This window comes from Notamacropus eugenii, chromosome 7 (assembly GCF_028372415.1).
Source record: "Notamacropus eugenii isolate mMacEug1 chromosome 7, mMacEug1.pri_v2, whole genome shotgun sequence".
NCBI classification, from domain to species: domain Eukaryota; kingdom Metazoa; phylum Chordata; class Mammalia; order Diprotodontia; family Macropodidae; genus Notamacropus; species Notamacropus eugenii.
Window position 1 is genome coordinate 2,716,721 of NC_092878.1, and position 22,583 is coordinate 2,739,303.

Here is a 22,583-nt window from a genome sequence, read left to right on the forward strand (position 1 = left end):
CATTGTGTCTTAAAAGAATCTCCCACATAAAAATGCCAGGTATGTAACTTCTTGGATCTGTCCATTCCTCAGGAGGTTGTGGTTCCTTTCCTGGAATTACAGTATATTTATTAATAAAAATATTTATGAAATATGAATAAAAAAGTTTAGTTGCTCTATAGAAGCACTTTTAAAAGGTTTTAGATTGGAGTGAATTTCAGAGTCATTCAAACCTCATAAATGAGGTCTTACAGCTTCTCTTCTTCTCGTGTCTAGTATTATATATTACCTAAAATTGTGTATAATAATTCCGTATATACCAGTCCATATTTTCAATAGGGAGCAGCTAGGTGGCACAGTGAATAGAGTGCTTGACCTGGAGGCAGGAAGACCTGAATTCAAATCCAACCTAAGATAATTCCAAGCTGGGTTTCCTGGGGCAAGTCACTTAACCCTGTTTGTCTCAGTTTCCTCATCTGTAAAATGAACTGGAGAAGGAAGTGACAAACCACTCCAGTATCTTTGCCAAGAAGACTTCTAATGGGGTCACAAAGAGTTGGATATGACTGAAATGACTGAACAATTTTCAGTAGTGTCAGATCTGTCAGGATAGTGGAAAGTCAATTGTGAGGATTGTAATTTTTTTTGCAAGTACTTGTTCATACAATCAGTTATTTGTTTTTGAAGTAAAATCATGGTATAGCAGTCAGGTGCTTTGGAATATGTACTTCTAAGACACGCTCTGTGGGAGCACTCATCTCAAAGACTGAAGCCATGGTATGGAATTTTCTCCTATAATAATGGCCACCATTCATCTTTAACATAGTGCCTTATATTTACTAGGGGCAACTAGGTGGTGTAGTGGATAAAGGGCTAGGCCTGAAGTGTGGAAGAGACCCATCTTTCTGAGTTCAAATCTGGTCTCACAGACTTACTAGCTGTGTGACCCTGGGTAAATCTCTTAACCTTGCTCACCCCAGTTCCTCACCTATAGATGAACTAGAGAAGGAATTGGCAAACCACTCCAGGATCCTTGCCAAAAAAATGCCAGATGGGGTTGTAAAGAGTTGGACACGACCGAGCAACTCAGCAACGACAACTTACTAAGCACTTGCTTCACAACTCCGTGAAGTGTAGCTAATGGTAGTATTCTTCTAGATAGGAAGAAACTGGGGCTCAAGAGATTTCCAGTGACTCACTTGTTCACAGTCATTTGGTTGGTAAGTGGCAGAGTCTACCCAAGTCATTCCAAGTACACCAGGCTAGCTATTCCGCTTATTTTAGTTTTAACATTTAACATAGGGAGGTAGGGGAGGAGGGGGAGATAACTTACCTACTTTTTCCTGTGCCGTAGTGGTCTTTGGGAAGAGAATGGCAGTCAGCAGTGGTGAAGTCGGGTTTCTGTTTTTATTTAGAGTCTGATGTGTGTGGGAATTCCTTGAGTGGGCTGTTTTTGGTTTTTTTTTTTCCCATAGGCATTAGTGTAATAGGCTTGATAAAGTCCTGTTTGGAGAGGCATCCATGTAGGGTTTTGAACATTTGAAACTTAATGTCAGGTGGTTCTGATTGTTTTTTTCACTGTGCCTTAGGCTGGCCTATAAGAACCTTGCCTCCTAACCAGGCTTCAACAAAACTGTGTCTCTCTTTTTTGTGAATGCTGTGAAGTTTCGTACTTCTAGTTTTTTTCCTGTGGCCTAATCATGGTTGTGGCCTATAGATTGAGCCATCTTCTTGCAGTTGAGAGGTCAACAATCAGTGGTATTCACTTCCAGGTAAGGAAGCACCTTTTGGATTCTGATTTTATTTATTTAAAGTTTCTTATATTTTTAAGAATTGAGTTGAGATTCTTTACATTTCCCTCTATTGGGCAGGCATTGGGGTTACAGCATTGTTAGTCATTTCTAGCTGACCAGGATTTCACATGTTCATTCTTCTTATACACAATAGTAGGATGTTTTCTCTGGATGTTTGGGAAAAGAAGAGTCACAATATACACAGGGATGCAGACATTTTTACACTTCCTTAGTAAATGATGCTTATTTGTTTGTAGTGGGAGTTCATTCACAATGGCCATTTTTTTTACTTGAATGACAGAATAGTCCCCTGTTTCCTTCCAGAGCCTTCCATTGTTAACAAGCTATTCACTTTTCATAACTCTCTTCCCATACTTAGCAGAAAGGGAGCTAGAATTTGTGCATTGAAAGAGATCCTTTCTACAACGTCCCTGACAATTGGTCATCTAACTTCTGTTTGAAGACTTCCACTGACGGTGAACTCACCACCTCCTAAGAGAGCTATTTCTGGATAATTGCCATTATTAAGAATTGTTTTTCCTTCTATTGAGCTGAAATTTAGCTTTCTCTTTCCGCAGCTTTTATCCATTTTCTTAGTTCTGCTTTCCCATCCTCCGAGAGGGAGAACGAAGAACAAATCTAGATGGTCTTCTACGATAGAGCCCTTTAAATACTTGAAGAAAGATGTCTTCCTCCCATTGCTTTCTTTCAAACTAAACATCCCCAGTTCTTTCAACTAATCGAAAAGATAGAGCAAATAACAATGAATTAACTAATACCTGTACACAAAGATTGGTAACTGTAGTAATAATAATTCCTTGCATTGCCACAGCTTTTTAAATCTTTCCAAAGAACTTGTACACCTGTTTTCTTAAAACTAAAATTTTTAGTTTTTAGCATTTACTTCTACAAGTTTTGAATTTTTTCCTATTCTTCCTCCCTCCCTCCCCACCATGGCCTGCAGTCTGACATAGGCTTTACATACACATTCCAATTAAATGCATTTTCACAGAAGTTACGTCGTATAGAAGAATTATAACATGGGAGAAACCATGAGAAAGAAAAAACACAACAAAAAGAAAATAATTTGCTTCGCTCTGCATTCAGACTGCATAGTTATTTCTCTGAATGTGGATGGCATTTTCCATCATGGGATTGTTTTAGGTCCTTGCATTGCTGAGAAGGGCTAAGTCTATCAAAACCAGTCATGGCACACTGCGGCTGTTACTGTGGACAGTGTTCTCCTGGTTCTGCACACTTCACTGAGCATCAATTTTTTTTCAATAATTTAAGTCCCCAAAAGCACATAAATCTTTTCAGATTTTTCTGTCTGTTCATCATTTCTTATAGCACAATAATACTCCATTATATTCATACACCAGTTGATGGGTATCCCCTCCATTGCCAGTTTTGACCATCACAAAAGAGAGCTGCTATAAATATTTTTGTACATGTCGGGGCTTTTCTCATTTTGATGATCTCTGGGATACAGCCCTAGAAATGATATTGCTGGGTCAAAGGGTATGCACATTTTTATAGCCCTTTGGGCATGGTTCCCAACAGCTCTCCAGAATGGTTGGATCAGCTCACAGCTCCAACAGCAATGTTTTAGTGTTCCAACTTTCCCACATCTTCTCCAACACTGATCATTTTCCTGTTTTGTGCACCTGTTCTTTTCAAATAGTTCTTGCAACAAACTTGAGAAGAAATCACCCTTTTTTTTCCAGGTAGGGAAACCAATGATGAGACGTATACAGTGAGTTTCTCAAGGTCACATAACAAGGGAAAGGAGCAGCTAGGACTCAACTCCTGTTTCTGAGGGTCTCTGTGCTCTGCTTCCTACTGTACTTGTTGTTATACCTGTACTGTACAAGACTTGTTCATGCCAAAGAGCAAAACTGGATGCAATGGATACATTTTATAACAGGGGCAAATTCAAGGCAGAAGCAACCTATGAAAAAGTTTCCCCACAATTGCCAAAACCATCCTAAAGTATGATGGGTGATTCGGAGGTCATTGGTTCCCTATTGCTGAAGATGTTCAAGCAGAGGGATAGGCAACTCGCTACCTCCCAAACAACCCATTAAACTTTCATAGAATTTTTGGTAATTGTTGGGCGGCTTTTCCATATGTTGACTGCCTTGAATCTGCCACACTTACTGGGTATGCTATAGAAAGGATGCCTTTTTAGGGTGGATTGGACTAGTTGGTCTCTTAAGGACTTCCCGTTTGACATAGGTGGCAGAGTAGAGATATGATCTTGGAGTGTGGAAGACTTGGGTCTTAATCTGGTCTTGGATACTTTGTAGTTGTGTGACTCCTCCAGTGACAAACTCTTTCAACCTTAGTTTCCTCGTATGTAAAATAAGGGCATAATGGCATTTAGCACACAAAGTTGTGAGGATTAAATGATTTGACCGATGTAAAGCACTTTCTAAAACTGAAGGCACCATATAAATGTTGGTGACTTTTATTATTATCATAGGAAAACAAACTAGATCTGAGAAGCTGGGAAATCCCACATAATGAGAATATTGTCACTTTTGATGCCAAAGACGTGTGAAGATCAAATGAGGTTCTAATTGTAACACACTTAGCATAGTCAGTGCTATATAAATGTTAGCTATTATTATCATCATTATAATTTCTCTTTCTCAAAATGAGCATCTGTGCTCTTACCCATTGAAAATCAAAAATGACCCAATGGAAAGGAGGTGCATTGATTGAAAGAAAGTCCACACTTTTTCAGGAAATACCTTTAGGACACCCATCCAGGAAACTTTCCTCCAGGAAATCCAGGAAAGTTTCCTGGATGAGTGTCCTAAAGCTATTTCCTGAAAAATAGTGTGGAGTTTCTTCATACTCTAAGTGCCTTGAACACTTCAGCATCCCTGACCCTACATGAAGCCACACATCAAGGAAGACTTTTTCCATTATAACCATAAATCAGCTCTTGAAACCTTTTATTTCCACATGGGCAGGTTCCCAAGGCAGTGGGCGTTAGGCTCATATAGCAAACAACAACAAAAAAAGATTTGCTGTTGATACAATTTCCGGTGAGTAAATATTCCTTCCATTAGGCTAGATAGATGGATTGAGGAATGATCTCACCGATAGATTTGTTGTTTTGGTAAGTAATATTTGCTCTTCTTGGATTTCATTATAGATAGTTAATACCTGTTGTAGCTCTGAAGGAGAGCCATATTTACTCTTCCTACACTAGATGAGAGAACACCTTGCCACCCATAGATTCAATTTGATATCAGGTATATTTAAGTTAATTAGGTTGATAATTCTCTACAGGGTAGGTTAAAAAAGACTTTGACATTTCCTTGTGACACAAAATCAGAATTCTAACTCCAATGTGGAGAAGACTTGTTTATTTTTTTGCCCGGTCATGCTGAGACCATAATACAAAATACATCGTGAAAAGGTCATATAAAGTTAACACTGTTAATAGTCTTGAGAGGTATAGTATAATGGATAGAGTCAAGACATCTTGGAGTCAGAAAGACCTGGGCTCACTTCCTTTTTCTGACACATAACAGCTGTTCTATCATGGGTCCAAGCCAACTCTGTTCAATTATGAATTAGAAATTAGTTGCTGATGTGTCTTGGTGAAGGAAACTCCTTGGGTTGTATCAATCAAATTACAGGTTTGGAACCCTTCTCCTTTTATTCCTCCTCTCCCTCATCCCCCTCAAAGAATCTTAACATATGATGTGTAGGACTCCCTTTAAAATTATTTAATATAATGAATGACAGTTAATTTCATTGAAATTTTAACCACTTTTATTCCTGGTAGTGCTATATATGAGTTAAAATAAAGAGAGGACTTTCAGGGTATTTTTCAATAATTTAAGTCCCAAAAAGCATTAAAAGAAAAGGTGAAAGAAATAACAGCTTGATTGTCTACATTAATTTCCTGGATGTTTGTTGATTTTTTTCACTTTCTTTTGCTTGTGTAAAAGTTTTTTATTAAGAGACTCTTGTATGAATTCCAGAGTAAGTGTTGGCCTAGTCACTAGAAATCTGCCTCACTGAGCTCAATTTTTTGTTTAAATAGTTTTGATCTAATGTATGTGATAGGTACCCATGAAAAGTGCTACATAATAAAATCAGAAAACTTATCTCCTTTAGAGTAGAGTTCAATGGAATATGTTTGAATTACCATTTCAATTTACTTGCCTCTTGACCTTTTAAAAGAAAAATAATTCACTTAATAAGTTTTGTGTTTGTATGCCAATTTTAAGTCAATTAAGGAAGTTATTTTATGTATCCGTTTTCTCTCATCTCATGTCTTATGCCCATGTCATATCATCATCTCTGTATCTAAGAATTGCTGTTCCAAATTTGAAACTGCTTTCACTTATCAAAATTGCTATCACGAAATGGCAATTATCTTATGAAAGCCACACGACTAAAACGTAGGGGTTTTTTTAGCCTTGCAGAGAGAGCTACTCTGTAAGAACTGACTCTATTTCCTCCTGATAAAAGACAGAAGTTTTGTCCACTGTCATTTAGATCTCCGAGTGGAGGACTGAAGGGTAAATGACTTTGAACTCAACTAAGCTCCCAAAGCTTTTCTGTATTTTGTGTTTGTTGTTCCACCAGCTCAAAAACCAATCAACCAATATTTTAGTGCCTATCACAATATAACTGCTATGAATTTTCTGTTGCTTTTAGTCTGCAAAGTGCTTTGCATGTGATATCTTGTTGATGTCTCACCACAAACCTAAGGAGGTATTACAGATATTATTATGCCAGTTTTACAGATGAGGAAACCAAGGCTCAGACAGCCTAGGGTCAAACAGATATCTTAAGTGTCTAACATAGGATTTCAAACTGACTCCAAGTGATCTGGATCCAAGGTAGTAGACTGAAGGCTAGAGGAAAAGCACCATTGTCACTCTCTACGCTCCCCCCACTTCCCTCCCCTTGGCACCATGTTGGGGGAAAGAAAGAATGTCAGATAAGGAATAGGACAAAAAGATGATAATGGATGATGCAGAGAAGATGGAACAACTCAACTCTTAGTTTGCCGTAGGAGAATGATCTTCAAATCGAGGACAGAACAAAAATGATTCATTAGGATCCTAAACCTAAGATAAGTCAGGCAGCAGTGCCTCGGGTGCTGAAAGAATTCACAGTTGTGTTTGTTATTATCTTTTAAAACCTTGATGACAGTGTCCTGAGGGGATACGTGTATCATTTCCTCACGTTAGATGGTAAACAGTTTATCCTTGTTTAGTATCTTATGAAACTTGCTTCTCTTTGTCTTTTTATGTTTCTCTTGACTCTTGTATTTATATTTCAAGGTGTCTATTCAGTTTTGGTCTTTTAATCAGGAATGCTTAGAAATCTATTTCATTAATAATTCATTTTTCCGCTTTGTTGGATTATATTGTTTTGCTGGATAAGTTATTCTTGATGGGAAACACATTTTGTCTTCTGGAATATTACATTCCAAGCTATTCACTCCTTCATTACTTCTAAAACTTGTGTGATCCTAACTGTGGCTCCTTAATACTTGAATTATTTCTTTATGGTTGTGGTATTTTTCTTTTGATGTGGAAACTCTGGAATTTGACTATAATGCTCTCAAAAAATTTAATTTTGGGGTCTCAGGAGGCAATCAGTGGATTTTTTTATTTTCACTTTGACTTCTGGTTCTAAGTGATCTTAGTTTTTTTTTTTTATGATTCCTTCAACTATGATGTCTAGTCTTTTTCTTTGGTCATGGGTTTCAGTTAGCCCATTGATTCTTAAATTTTCTCTCCTTAATTTTTTTCCATTTCAGTTGTTTTTGCTATGAAATACCTTAATTTTTCTTCTATTTTTTCAGTCTTTTGACTTAAATATATTTCTTGTTGTCTCATGGAGACTTTGAATTCAATTCAGTCTAATATAATTTTCAGGAAGTTTGTTTGAGTAATATTTTCGTACTCTTGTTCAAGCTGTTAATTCTTTTTCCCATTCTTTTATAGTTCTCATTTCTTTTCTGATTCTCCCCTCTAGTGCTCTCCTTTTATTTATAAAAACAATTTAAAAGTCTTTATTAAAAAAAAACAACTGTTGCTGTATCTTTCAGGAATTTTAGTACAGTTGGTGGTGCCTGAAGTGTGTTTTCCTTTGAGGCTTTAGCTGCAAATGTTTTGGTGTCATTCTCTTTTCCATTTGTGTTTTGAGTATCTCTATCACCACAATAGCTCTTTGTATTGGGATTCTTTTTTTTGTTTGTCTGTTTGCTCATTCTCCCATCTAACTTTGTGATCCCAGCCTTACTATGTTAGGGCTGGGCTATGCATTTGTGGAGGGGATGTCTGGTATGTTCACTTTAGTACTGCTGCTGCTACTGCTTTCTTGAGGACATTGAGTATTGTGTTGTTCCAGGATCTTAGGGTAGCTCAGGATGGTGGCTTGTAAGCTTTGAGTGCCCCCAAAGTGGTCTGATCTAGGGCAAAGCCCAATTACTAAGATCCAAAAGTTGCTGACTTGGGTTTGGGTCTGAGCAAATATATCTGTGGACTTCCCCCTCATTGGAGATCCAGTACACTGCTGGACTCAACTACTATTATCAAACTGGAAAGCTGCGTTGGTTCTGTGTGACATAACTGTAAGCTCTTCTGGATTTCCTGCCCTAGTTATTCTCCACCAGGCTTCAACTGGGCTGGAGGCTGGAACTAAAACCCTCTTTCAGTTCTTGGGATCAGAGCTACACAGCTTCTGCTTATTTCTGAACTTACTTCTTGTTCCATATGCAGCCTATACGCTCCTCCTCTCTTCAAAGCCTGTTCTGGATCTGTGACCCAGAACTAGGTAGTGAGCAACAGAGTCGCCAGTTAGCCCTTCTTTCTGTATCCTACAAAAGGTCAGACCTTTTTGTGTGGGTCTGAGTGCACAGTCTTGACCCTTTTTATTCCAGTACTGAATGATCCATGCAACTGTTTCCAGGTAGATCCTGGCCCCAAGTGTCTAAAGACCTCTGTGCATCAACCTGTGTTTTCTAGCATCTTCCTGGTACTCTACCAGGAGTAGATGTCTTGGCTCCTCCCTCATCAATGAACTCTTCCTTAAAAAAATTAATGGCCTTTCTCAGTTTTCGTATGTTTGAGCCCTCTTCATTCTTTGACATCATTACTCTCTGGGTACTTTCTTCTGTTTAGGTTTTTGTAACTCTGCTCTCTCCTGATTCTCCCCGTGCCTGTCTAATTGCACCTTCTCAGTATCCCATGATGGGCCTTCATCTAGATTAAGTATGGGTACCGCCCCTCCCCCCCAAGGAGATGTCCTGGGCTCTCTGGTTTTCTTCCTTTATACTCTTACTTGGTGACTCATTAGCTACCTGTGTTCAACTGTTATCTTTATTCAGATGAATGAATAAAAAAAATTTGAATATTTACCATGTGCTGAATACTGTGCTTGTACTGGGGATACAAGACAAAAAGGCAAGATGGCAAAACCCAAGGGTCCAAGAATGTAGCTGTAACATGGATGACGAAGTTCAGAAACCTTTATGTGACATCAGTGGATCATGTGACAGTGCTAGGGGACTGCAGAACATAGAAGCCGGGTATATAGGAAAGCTTATAAGACTGTAGACAGATGATGATTCTCCATCACATTGGAAGGTATAGAGTTGTTGGCTTAAATCTCATTTAATCCCTGTGGAAGTTAAGCAGCTAGAGAAGTGAGGAGTAGTGAAGGAGGAAGGGGCTTCTGGTGGTGACAAGTCTTTCAGTCTCCTAGCTCTGTGGGATGGATTCTTGGATTGACCTGAGACTTTAAGGGGAGGTGGTAGAAAGAGGCAAGAAGTGAGTCTTAGATGTGTATATCTAGCCCTAGTACATCTCCTGAGCTCTCATTTCATCAACTGCCTTTTGGGCATCTCAAACTTATTTTGTCTAAAGAACTCATTTTCTCTCCCTCCTCTAAACCCTTTCTTCTTCCCAATTTTCCTATTACTGCCAAGGGTACCACCATCCTCCCAGTGATCCAGGTATGCAACCTCATTGTCAGCCTTGACCTCTCTTGAACTCACCCCACAATCTAATCTGTTGTCAAATCTTGTTTCTACCTTTACAACATTTTTCATATATGTCCTGTTTTCTCCATGCACACAGCGACCGCCTTAGTACAGACCATTATCACCATTCCCTTAAATTTTTGCAACAGGTAATTGCTCTCTTTGCCTCCCTGCTACAATCCATCTTTCATTCAACCAACAAGGTGATTTTTCTAAAATGCAGGTCTGGCTGTGTCGCCCCACTGCTCGGTGAGCTCCAGTTAGCAGTCAGTTAAAAAGGCAGTTAAAGCCTTTTATAAGCTGACCCCTTCTCTCTTCCCAGGCTTCCCACAAATGCTGTGATCTGACTCCCCTGGCCTACTGCCTGTATGTGAAGCTCCACCTCTGTCCTTTATGGCTCCCATTACCTAGAACCCTGTGCCCCCTCACGTCTGCCTCTTAGCTTTGCCAGCTTCCTTCAGGATTCAACTCCAAACCCATCTCCTTTTTGGCAGGTCTTTCTAGTTCTTCAGCTCCCAGTGACTTGTCCTCTGGGATGACTTCCCATCCACTCTTCTCTCCCCCATTAGGTTGTTAGTTCCTTGAGGGCAGGGAAAAACGTTTTTGCTTTTCTTTGTCTCCCTAGTGTTTAACATAATGCTTGGTACGTAGCAATGTTTGCTGACTGATTATTTGGGGGAAGAACTAAAACATGAAGTCCATGAAGAGAAATGGTATGAAATGGGCCTTGAATGGTAACGAGAAGTTCGATTGTAGATGTTTTAAATTCCAGGCCAAGGCCATTAAGTAGCCATGATCTGAGCAAAGGTGTGATAGGGTTCAGTGATTGCCTTGATAAAATAGGAAACTTTGATTTTGACTTTTAGAGTTTTCCATAGCTACAAAATGTGAGAATTGGACTATATGATCTTTAAAGGATCTTGCTTGTAAATCCTACAATCCTATTAATTTAGGAGTTCAGTGATTATTTGACTTAATGTGAATGAATTGATTTGAGGTAAAAATCCAAAGAGTGGTTGACAATGATTCTTTATTAGCCTGGAGAAATTATGTATACATGTGCATATATATATCTATATCTCTATACATACATACATACATATACATGCACACATATATACATACATACACCCAGCACAGGCCCTTCTTGTCACTTACTTGGACTATTAAAATAGCTTCGTAATGATCTCCTGCCTTTGCTCTCTCCCTGCTCCAGTCTAGCTTTTACAACCCTGCCACATAGTCAGATCTGGACATGTCACTTCTTTGTTCAACATCCTTCAATGGCTGTTTTTTACTATGCTAACCAAATAAAGTTAAGATTTCTTTGTGTGGTGTTCAAGGCTCTCCATAATGTGATGTCACTCTGCCTTTCCAGTCTTATCTCATTCTACTTTTTTATAGCCCAATGCATTTTATTTTCCAGTCCAATGGTCTACTCATCATCTCCCTGTGGTTTATTTCCCCCAACCCCAACCTCATTAATTTCCATAGAACTTTTAGAATCCAACTCAGATGTCAGCTCTCCTAGGAAGCCTCCTCTTTTTTTTTTTCATTTCTACCTAGGAATTAACATAGTACTTTGTTCACAGTTTCCTTATTCACTTAACAATATAATTAAAAAATTTTAAGTGCATCCTGTGTCCACTGTGTTAGGCACTGAGGATAAGAAGACATCAGAAACTCGAAGGAGCTCACCTGCTGTTAGTTATCTGTGCAAGGACAGGGAGAAAGGCTTGTGTGGTTTGTACCATTAGAGCACCTATATCAAAGTATCAAATGGTCAAACTTCTCTACTTGGCTGTAAACTGCATGAGCTTATGGACATTATCTTGTCTGAAGTTCTGTTCTTTGTCCGTACCTAGCACAGTTCTCTGAATGCAGCAATTACTTAAAAAATATTCATTGCATTCAATTGATTCATCTTTCACGATTGATTCTGGGGCCTGCTGGAGTTTAAAACATTTTTATGGAACATGGAGGTGATACTAAATTAGGTGAATTGCAAATACCCTGGAAATATATACAAAGTCGGAAGTGACCTTGATAAGATGGGGAAAAACAGCAAAACTAGAAAACAGTGATATTCACAGGGGGAAAAGTAAGGATCAAAATGCAGTAAAAAAAAAAAAAAGAATGAGAAAAAACTGGTTAGACATAAGTGCAAAAGAAAAAAAGAGCTTTGGGGCATTTTGGGAAGGAGTTAGTGTCTTCTAATTGACAAAAATTGAGCATAGGAAAGTAGTACAGACACTACTGAAGTGACTTAAGAAGAAGCAGTATAGTCCCACAGTGTGAACTCCCACTGTGATACTGCATCAAGAGGGGAAAAACATGAAAACAAATCCTACTCTACTCCATTTTATCAGATCATGAGAGTGGGGACAGTAAGCAGACTATTTTAGCTGGCTTGGAGGATGTGATAAAGAAGCGCTAGAGGCAGCGTAGAAGGATGTGGTGATGATGGTATTGGTGGGTTGGGAGGTGGCCAATTGAGAGAGATCCTAAAACATCAGAGTGAGGTTTGACTTAACACAACAGCTCTGCATGCTGCTGGGAAAAGGAAAATCACAGTAAAAACTTGAGAAATTTGTTCAATTAATAGTGTGTAGGGTGGATGAGAAATAGGAGGATAGGCAGCTACTGAAGACATTCAAGGGTAAGGTTGGAAAGAAAGGGACAAATGAGACATGGGGAAGGAAGAATCGGAAGAATTTGGGTAATTGGATGTAAGGCATAAAGGACAGAGAATCAACAAAGGAATGGAAAGTTGTAAGGCAGCTGGGTAACTAGGAGAATGGTGGGGCCGTTCATTCCACTTTGATTGTAAAATGGAAGGTAGGGATTGTATCTTGCTTCTCTAGGGCCCAACAGTTCTTTGCTCATTCTTGGTACATAAAATATTTGTTGGATGACAATAGGAAAGTTGAGACAAGTTGCCAGTTTGGGGGAAAGGCCTCAGCTACTCCTCCAATATCAAACAGAGATGAGGACCCAAGAGTTCCATCTTGTGTATTTTTCCTAAACTTTGGGTTTTTTTACTTGTGTTCAAGCTATTATAATTTCTAAATCACTCTCAAACGCACAACATATATATATAAAATATGTATGTATATATGTATATGTATAATGGTTTCTAAAGCATTCCTAGATACCACACTTCAAAAATCAGTTTGAGCTTTGAGTAAATTTGAGAAAAGGTTGTTCTTTTACCATCACAACTTTGTTAGCAGATATATATCGTGCCAATATATGATGCCTATTTCCATGCTGAGAATAAGAGGGTAATGGAATGAATGAAATCAACATGTTCTTCTGGTCCAGTTTGTGATAAAATTAATGATCAGGTGGCTATTGATAAGGTTGTATGATGTTTTGTCAACTGAGATTCCGTTGACCATAAGAGTCACATGCCCGGATGATGTGAGAGGCTGTCCACCCACATTGACTGGGAAACTGTGCCCCTATTTGGTTTTTAATCATTTGGTTAGTTCAGAAACTCCTTTTTATCTTGATAAGCCAGCATCCTGGTCATTACTTACAAAAAGAGAGTGGAATGGGGAAGGGGGGGTGAGTGGGGCAAGAGTTTATTTAATGTCAGAGGAAAAAATTACTGGAAAGGAAAAAAATATACCTAGAAGCATCAAAGGTCTGGAAGGACACGCAAATAGATTTTGAAGGGGACAGAGGGGTGGGGTTGATACCGAGGGAAGGAGATGTGGCCTCCTATGACGTGAGTCCTTTAGATAAAGGAGGAATAAATGCTGCCTGGAGAATGAGAAACCTGAAAAGTCCCTTGAGGAAGCTGTACTACTGCACCTGCTCAGAGCCTCCTGCAAGTGACCCTGCACATCGGGACAAAACTGAAGATTCAGGGACACATCATGGACTTGAGGGAATACCGAGAGAGAGGTAAATGATTGTGTATATTACTGTGTATGCCTCTTTCCCCTAGAGTCATCTGCTGGGCAGCCCAGATTCCTAGTGGTCAGCAGTGGAGTTTGCAAGTATAATTACAGTTGTACAGTATTGTTTTTGACTAAGTAACGTGGGATCGGACTCTCTCTTTTTCTCTCTTTCCTTTCACTATACTCCTCACTGTGGCAAATATAACTGGCTCTCCAGCTCCCAAAGAGAATGGAAGATTTAGATTCTAAATGAACTAAACAGAAAATTATTTGCTCAGTATTCTAAAAAGTGTAATGGTTCCTGACCCGAAGGAGTTTACATTCTATCAGGGAGACAACATATACACAAATAAATACAAGGTAGTCTTGGGAAGAAGGGCAGCTGGTGGTGGTAGTGGTCAGAAAAAACTTGTAAAAGGTGGGACTTAACTGATTCTTGAAGGAAACCAGGGTTTCCAAGTGGTGGAGGTGAGGGAGAAGTGCATTCTAGGCATGGGGACAAGCTAGTGCAAAGGCCTGAGTGGAGACGTGGGGTATATTACAATTGGAGCAGCATATGTCTAGATTGTAGAATATATGGAGCATAATATGTACAAAGAACTGGAAAGGTAGAAATGGGCCAGGTTGTGAATAGCTTTGAATACTAGGCAGAGGAATTTGTATTTTATCCCAGATACTCAAAAAATGGGGGGAATATAGTTTGTGTATATATGTATATATATTTAACCACACAAAATATTTCCTCTTTCTTCTCATTCTACATATAAGTATATTCCCAGGGCCAATCTCACTGTCTTCTCTCCTCAAAGTATAGTCTTGCCCCAAGACCAGTTCTTCATCCTTCTTGTGTCATTGAACCCTTTGGCAGTCTGGTGAAGCTTATGGACTCCTCAGAATAATGTTTTTAAATGCCTCAAATTTCAAAGGAAAACAATTATATTGAAATATAGTTATATATGTGTATGTATGCATTCTATATGTATATATACATGTATATACATTAGTGTATGTGCAGTATACATGCATGTGTGTATATGTGCATGCACACATCTGTCTATGTCTGTCTCTTCAATGGGCCTCAGGTTAAGGATGCCTTCCTAGAGGAATGGCATGACTGCCTCAGGGCTTGCATAATTTATGGGGCTCTAAGAAAGCCTTCCCCAGTGCCTCAACCCCACTCCTTTCCTTTACTGATCTGCCTCATTGCCTGATATTCCACTATTTGGGAGTCATTCCTTTGGATCCAAGGAATCCCCGCTGAAATATCTCATAGGAATAGAAATATGCTAACTTGGTCTAAACTCATTTTAACAGGTTTCTTTCAGAAAAAGACAATTATCTCATAGCATGCCTCTCTGTGGACATTTGTTCTGAGAAGAAAATCCATGGGAGATGAGGGGAGACTAAGGGGATCCGTTCAGATGTCAAAAGAGTAAGGGAAGTCCTGTGGAAGTGGTGCTGAACGGGAGGGAGCTCTCAGGAGGCTGGGGCAGGCAGCAAGAGTACCTCTAAGAGGAACTGAGGGAAATAGAAAGGGGAGGTAGGGAAGGTGCCAAGAATAAACTTGGCCTGTTTCACAGTTTTGTCCAGGACCACCATAGGAGAATTTTTCATGGACATTATACTAAATATTACATTATATGCATAATATACACCATTATACCAGTGAGAACTTTTTGAAAGTAGAAAACTAGGAACAGACATGGAGAAATAAGGGTGAGCAAAGAGGAAATATTTGTCAGGGCCCCAGAAAACTCAGCTTTGGGGAATTCTTCCCCCCACCCTCTGGAAAGCTGAATAAATATACTCTTTTCCCTTCTTAGATAAGAGAATTAAAATCTACTTCCAGGGAACTTAGAGAAATGACTGTAATTTCAAAAGTGAGGAGTGTAGTCAGAGAACTCTGTGTGTGTGAGAGAGAGAGAGGAAGGGGGAGGGAGAGAGAGAGAGAGAGAGACAGAGAGAGAGAGAGAGAGAGGAAGGGGGAGGGGGGGGAGAGAGAGAGAGAGAGAGAGAGAGAGGAAGGGGGAGAGAGAGAGAGAGAGGGAGAGAGAGAGAGAGAAGAGAGAGAGAGAGACAGAGAGGGAGAGAGAGGAAGGGGGGAGAGAGGGGGGGAGGAGAGAGAGAGAGAGAGGAAGGGGGAGAGAGAGAGAGAGAGAGAGAGAGAGAGAGAGAGAGAGAGAGAGAGAGAGGAAGGGGGGAGAGAGAGAGAGAGAGAGAGAGAGAGAGAGAGGAAGGGGGAGAGAGAGACAGAGAGGGAGAGAGAGGAAGGGGGGAGAGAGGGGGGGAGGAGAGAGAGAGAGAGAGGAAGGGGGAGAGAGAGAGAGAGAGAGAGAGAGAGAGAGAGAGAGAGAGAGAGAGAGAGAGAGAGAGAGGAAGGGGGGAGAGAGAGAGGGGGTGGGAATTGGTGCAGCTGTTGTTCTACATGTTATTTGTTCTCAGATGACTTTGGGTAAAGATGGCAGTCAGGACTCTGAACTTTCTCCTCAGGGCAATAAAAGCAGAGAAGAAATGAACTTAATCACATTCTAGTATTGCCATTTTTATTTTATTTGCATAGACCAGTCATGAGCTCTGAATATGCTCCATATTTTAAATTATTCTTTGTTTCTTTGAGAAGTATTCTGTAATTGAATCTGTATAAACTTTATGTTAGTACATGGCTTGTGGTTGGTTCTATGAAATGGGAAGGAGGGAGATTATTTTTTTTCGTATTTCTTTTAAAGCATTTTTCTTTTTCTTTTTTAACTAACAAGTTTTTTTCCTCTCCCTCCCATACCACTCTCTCAATTTTAAGGGAAAAAGAAAAGAAAAACAAAATGCTTGCAACAAATGTATTTGGTCAGGAAAAACAAATCCCCACATTGGCTCTGTCCAAAAATGTGTGTCTCAGTCTACATCTTTAATCCACTGACTCTGTCAGAAGGTGGGCAGCATTTGCCATCATCAGTCCTGGATTCATTGCATTTATCAGACATAATTGTTTGTCTTTGCCAAGTTATTATTGTGTAAATTGTTCTTCTGGTTCTTAATTTTTAGTGTATAAATGGTTTCTACTTTACTCTGCATCAGAATTTTTTTTTCTCTTAAGTGGTCCAGAATCAATGCAAGGTCTTTGTGACTGGGCCCACAGAAAATATTCCCTCAAGGGAGAAAGGCATGTGGACTGAACTGTTGAAAAAATTCAGCACATTGCTATCCGAAAATAAAGAAAAGACATACATTTTTGGACATTGCCAATGAAGGGGTTTGTTTTGACTCACCCTTGCTTTGCATTTTTGTTACATGAGATTTGTTTTTCTTTTTCAATTTTCCAATGGGGAATAAGGATAAGCTTTTTAAAAAGGAAGAAAGAGAAGAGGATCATTGAAACATTTTTTTAAATTTAGAGTAAAGAGCTGGCTAAAAGGAATGGCAGGCAAGTAGGATGGATATTGAAAGTTACAGGTAAAACTTACTATGTACTTAAAAAGAAAAGCAAGCATATAGAGTAGAGATCTAAACTTTCATGTACAGTGTTCTTTCTGTTCCATTTAAGTACGTGGAAATGCCCATTTTATTTGGTATGCCTAAAGTCCATAATAAAAAAATAAGAAAAAATTGTCAGCTAAAAACGCGATATCTTCTGTCCCACGGGGTTAGGAGCACTCTTCCGTCTTTTTTTTTTCTTGTCTGCTTCTCTAGCGTGTCTCCCCATGAAGCTCTTGATGGTAGAAAGAGGTATGATGAGGCCTGGATGATGATATAAAAAAATACTGTTTAGGTCACCAAGTGTAGCCTCCCTCTTCTGCTCTCTTTTCAGGAAAGGAGATGGTGGATTACATTTTCCAATATCTGAGCACTGTGAGAGAGAGGCGGGTTACACCTGATGTGCAGCCAGGTTACATGAGAAGCCAGCTGCCTGACAGTGCCCCTGTGGAGCCAGACAGCTGGGATGCCATCTTTGGAGACATTGAGAGAATCATTATGCCTGGGGTAAGAAATGGACACAATGCCAAAGGGAAAGGGGCAGACAATTTTGTTGTACTGATTTTAAGGTAGGAGCAGATGGTTGGAGTGGAGTGATCCCAAACTTGAACTTTCTAGAAATTCAAGATGGACAATGTGTACACAATTTCAGCACTTCAGATGTGTTGACAGTGACTATCCATGCTTCATTTGCCTTGTTGAGCTGGGTGACTCAGGGTACTGGATTTCAGGACTGAGCTGGACAGATTATTGGCAGCTAATAATCTCTGTCATCTTCAGTCATAGTTTTGGAGCAGGAAGGAGCCTCAGGGGTTATCTAGTGAAAACTGTTCATTTTGTAGATGAGGGAAATGAGGCCATGAAAAGTTAAGTGGTTTTCATAAAGTCACACAGATAGTAAGTGACAGAGTTGGAATCTGAATCCCCATCCAGTCAGTGTTCTTTTATTTTACCACAGAATCACAGAATGTCAAAGCAAGAAGAGACTTTACAACATACTAAAAGAAAATGTTAGAATTTGGAAGGACTTTGGAGTTAATCTCGTCCAATTCCCTCATTTTATAAGTGAGGAAACCAAGGTCAAAGAAGTAAAGTAATTTGTCCAGGGTTAGACTGCCTACTGAAGCACACTATCTTACACTCTCTTGCCTATCTCCCTTGGGTCCAAGAGTCCATATTAATTTATTTTTTTAAAGAATACATATTTGTGATAGAACCAGGGTTAGGGATGTAGTCTGTGTCTGTGGAATAGAGGGCAGCAAACTGGCCTATGGGTGGCAAACCCTGGATTTTTTATTTCATTCAAACAGTGATCTCCAAACTGCTTGATCTCACATCCCTTTCAATAAAAATTTTTGAGCAAAATCTGCAATATGTGTATATTTACTTACTTATAAATCATAAGTTGTATTATATGTTATTATAAAAACATGACATATAATAATAAATTTAAATATATAATTGTGTAATTACAAAACAAATACAAACAAAACCAAATACAGATTAAAAAAGGAATATCAAGATGAAATATTTGATTACAGAATCCGTTGGAGCCCTCAGACTTTATTGAGTGATATAATCAGACCTGTGCTTTAGAAAAACTTGGTATCTGAGTGGAGCAAGGATTAGAATGGAGAAAGAGAAGAAGCAGGGAGATCTATTGCAATAGTCCAGGTGAGAGGTGATGAAACTGGCTGTGTCAGAGAGAGGGAGATGGATGGGGAGGCAGACCGATGCAATGGGATAACTAATTGAGGAAGACATGGGCTGAGTGAAAATTAGGAGCTGAAGATGAACCAGAAGGATGGCGGTATTCTTCATAGTAAGAGAGAAGTTTTGGAAGAGGTAGGGTTAGGGAGAATCAAAATGTAACAATAGCTGCAATCCATCCACGCCTGCTCAATCTGCGTGACCTACTCTGTACTACCCAAAATAAATAGGGAGAAGGCAGGGATCTAACTCACTGGTCATCATCTCCAAAGCAGAGCCCATAAGGACGTGATCTGACAACAGTGGGTAGGTGTATGTACAATTTTCCCAATGGCACCAGCATAGCTGTTGTGGGTAGCTTATAGGAGAGGAAGAGAAAACTAGGGGAGTGTTGGGTAAAAAGAATAGGTGTGATTGTTTGGAGACAACGTCCAAGGACTGTTGTACTGAAGGTAGATTGAGATATCTCTTCCCCCTCTCCAATTGGTTAATAACACACTTTTGAGGTCAGGCTTAAGACTGCACAAGGGAGCCTAGCCCCACTTTGGAGACCACTGTTCTAATGCACTAATCTCAGTAGTCACAAGTAAGTCACCATCTGATACTGGGATGTTCCAAGAACAAAAAATGGAGTGTTATACCAGTGTGCAAGCAAGTGCTTTTCAAGCGCTTTCTCTTTTGAGAGAGGCACAGTGATATGGAGCATGTAGTGTTAGTCTTGGAGTCATTAAGATGTGGGTTTAAATTCTGCTCAGACGCTTGCTGTATTACCAGGGGTGAGTCACTTACGCTTTCTGTTCCTCAGCTTCGTTGTGTGATCGTTTCTTAAACTGCATAGAGGCCAGTTCCTGTGGTGGAAAGTGTATTGGACTAGGAGTCAGCAGACTTGTAACTCACTGTGTGAACTTGACTTTTTATTTCACTGCCCAATGGGTTTCGGTTTCCTCATTTGTAAAACAAAATTTCTTCTAGCTCTAATACTCTATGGCTCTATGGCTTTATCAACATGGAATGTTTGGATCCAAGTATTATCCCATGTGGCTCAGGAAAACCATTCGACTTCCTAAACATTTATTAAGAATCTAGGGGCAGCTAGATGGCGCAGTCAGTAGAGCACTGGTCCTGGAGTCAGGAGGACTTGAATTCAAATAGGACCTCAGATACTTGACACATTTACTAGCTGTGTGACCTTGGGCAAGTCACTTAACCCCAATTGCCTTGCCTTCCCTTCTGCAAAAAAAAAAAAAAAAAGAATCTATTATGTTCAAGGTGCTGAACATAGAAACAAAGAGCACCTACTGCGTGTAAGGGTACTAGAGATAGAGACCCAAAAAGTCCCTACTTTTAGTAAAAGTCCTTATTTACAAAAGTAAGGCATTGGAGATTATTAACAAATTGTACTTGCCCTCAGGGAGTTTACATTTTACTGTGGTGGGGGTTGGGGTGGGATGGGGAAGGAGAATATGTTCTCAGATAAGTAAATACAAGGAATATACAAAGCGCATAAAAATAATTACAAATGCTAATAGCTGAAGTGGGTGGTGGAGTGGAGATCAGTGGGTGGCAACTGAGATGTCCTGGGAAGGGTGCTAAGTTCAAGTCCAGCTGGAGGGGAAGAGTACCTTTCAGACTTGGGGGGCTGCCCATACAACAGGAGGGTGGTGACAAATGGCGTATTTACTGGGAACAGCTAGTGGTCCATCTGGCTAGAGTAGAGAGTGCAGTAAAGGGAATCCTATAAAATAAAACTGAGTGATGGCAATGAAATGAAGGGAAGAAGCTTCTGATAATCCTAGTGCTTTGAAACCATCCAACAAGTTTCAAAATACCATTTTTTAAAAAACACAAGTGAAACTTTATCAGAAGGAGCTTTTTTCTGGATGAAATGATCGTGATTCCATTCTGTAGGATGACCCCCTCGTTAAGTGTAATCTGGCAGCTTTCATCTCCTGCCTCCCTGCCAGAAAGGAAGTAAGCAAAGTAACGGTCAAAAAGTGATGGGGAAACAGCTGATTTATTTGATGTAATGAAACCCAGTGGTTGTTGCCAGGCGGAGCCAAGGATGCTTATCTTAGGAAATAGGTGTCTGTCTGTTTCTGATAAAGTCTCATCAGGATTAGATACTTTATCTAGTGAGATGTGTCTTGATATAGCCAGTAGATGGTAGCAGTTGGGAGGGGGCACCCGTCAACAGTTACTGTTCAAGAACAGGGCATAACCTTGAATGGTAAAGATTGAACCAACCTCTTAAAATCCATCTGAGGGCGATGGTTCCTTGATTCCTTGGCACTCTTAGAGGCATATCTTTGGTTAGAATCATCTATCCATCCATCCATCCATCCATCCATCCATCCATCCATCCCTGTCTCCAACAAAAATTCATTAAATGCCTGCTATGTGAACTGCACTGTTATGGACATCTGTAGAGAATAAAGCGTAATAAAATACATTCTCTCAGTGAGCTTAGGGTCTAGTAAGGAGACAAGATCTGTGTGAGGTATAGGAGGAGGACTTCTGACAATGGAGTCAAAGGATCTGATGTCAAATTCCCACCTCTGGTCCCACCTGTGTGACCCTGAGCACATCTCTGAGGCAAGTTTCAAAATGAGTCTTCCTGACTGCAGGGTGCAAGGCACTGTACTATTTACTGGACTCTAGCACAGTGCCAGGCACATAATGAGCACTATATATAAATGTGAGTTATTACCATTATTATCATTTTAAGGCCTATAGAGAAAAGTAGCTATACAAACTGAGGGTTAATTTAGCAAAGAGAAGAGATTCAGTTAAATAAACGTTTATCATTCAGTAATACTGTATCAAGCGCCCACCAGGGGCTGTGTCCTGGGAATAGAAAGTGAAAACAAGAGGAGGAGCCCTCAAGGAGGGCAAATACAACGTGCACGTAAATAAATGCCAACTCTGTACAAAGCAATTTTAAGAGGGAGAGAGTGCTAACTGTTGGGGGCAACAGGAAAGGAAGCGTGTAGGGAGCCGTGTTTTAGGAAGTTCGGGATATATGTTGTGATATTTGGGACGCTCCCAAAGTCTTGGTTTAGTTTTAAGCTATTAGAGCTTAGGGGACAACAGAGACAAATTGTTCTCTAGGAGTTTAGAAAGGGATAGGGAGGTCAGTGTGGTTGGGACTAGACTGGAATCATCAAAGAAGGACTGAGGAGGAGGGATTTGAATTGGCTGTTGACAAATTAGTTGACTTTGGATAGACGAAGAGGAGAGAGTAGAAGAGAAGTAGATGCAGAAATCTGGGGGCTCTCTCCAGCAAAGATACAGCAGCACGAGTGAGAATGTCAGGGTTGCAGACAAGATCAAACTGGGCTGGAGCAGAAGATCCGGGTAGGGTGAGGGGAGTAGTGGAAGAGGAGACTGGAGAGAGTGAAGGAGCTAGACAAGCAAACACAAACATTACAGAGAACCGCCATATGATTCCTTTTTGGTCTTGTCCAACTCCTCCTTTCATGGTGTAGTAGAAAGGATACCAAACTTGGAATGAGAAGATTTTGTTTTTCGTATTGGCTCTACCACATTCTCATTGTGAGGTTTGGTGAGCGGCTTAACTTCTCTGAAAAATGGGAATAATTATATTTGTACAGTTTAAGACACAGGGCAGCTAAAACCCCATATAAATGTCAAATGTAACACCACTGTGCCTGTGGGTCATTCACAGAGAATTACATGCAG

At 39.9% G+C, this 22,583-nt stretch overlaps 1 protein-coding gene across 1 annotated transcript in view; it reads left to right on the top strand.

The window, feature by feature from the left end:
• Window positions 1–13,472: 13,472 nt before the first annotated feature.
• HDC (histidine decarboxylase) overlaps window positions 13,473–22,583 on the top strand; it is a 29,018-nt gene continuing 19,907 nt past the window's right edge. Inside the window, exons 1-2 of the mRNA XM_072622372.1 lie at window positions 13,473–13,710; window positions 17,509–17,681. Coding sequence (XP_072478473.1) covers window positions 13,683–13,710; window positions 17,509–17,681 — 201 coding nt within the window. The 5' untranslated portion in view covers window positions 13,473–13,682. The remainder of the gene's footprint in view (window positions 13,711–17,508; window positions 17,682–22,583) is intronic.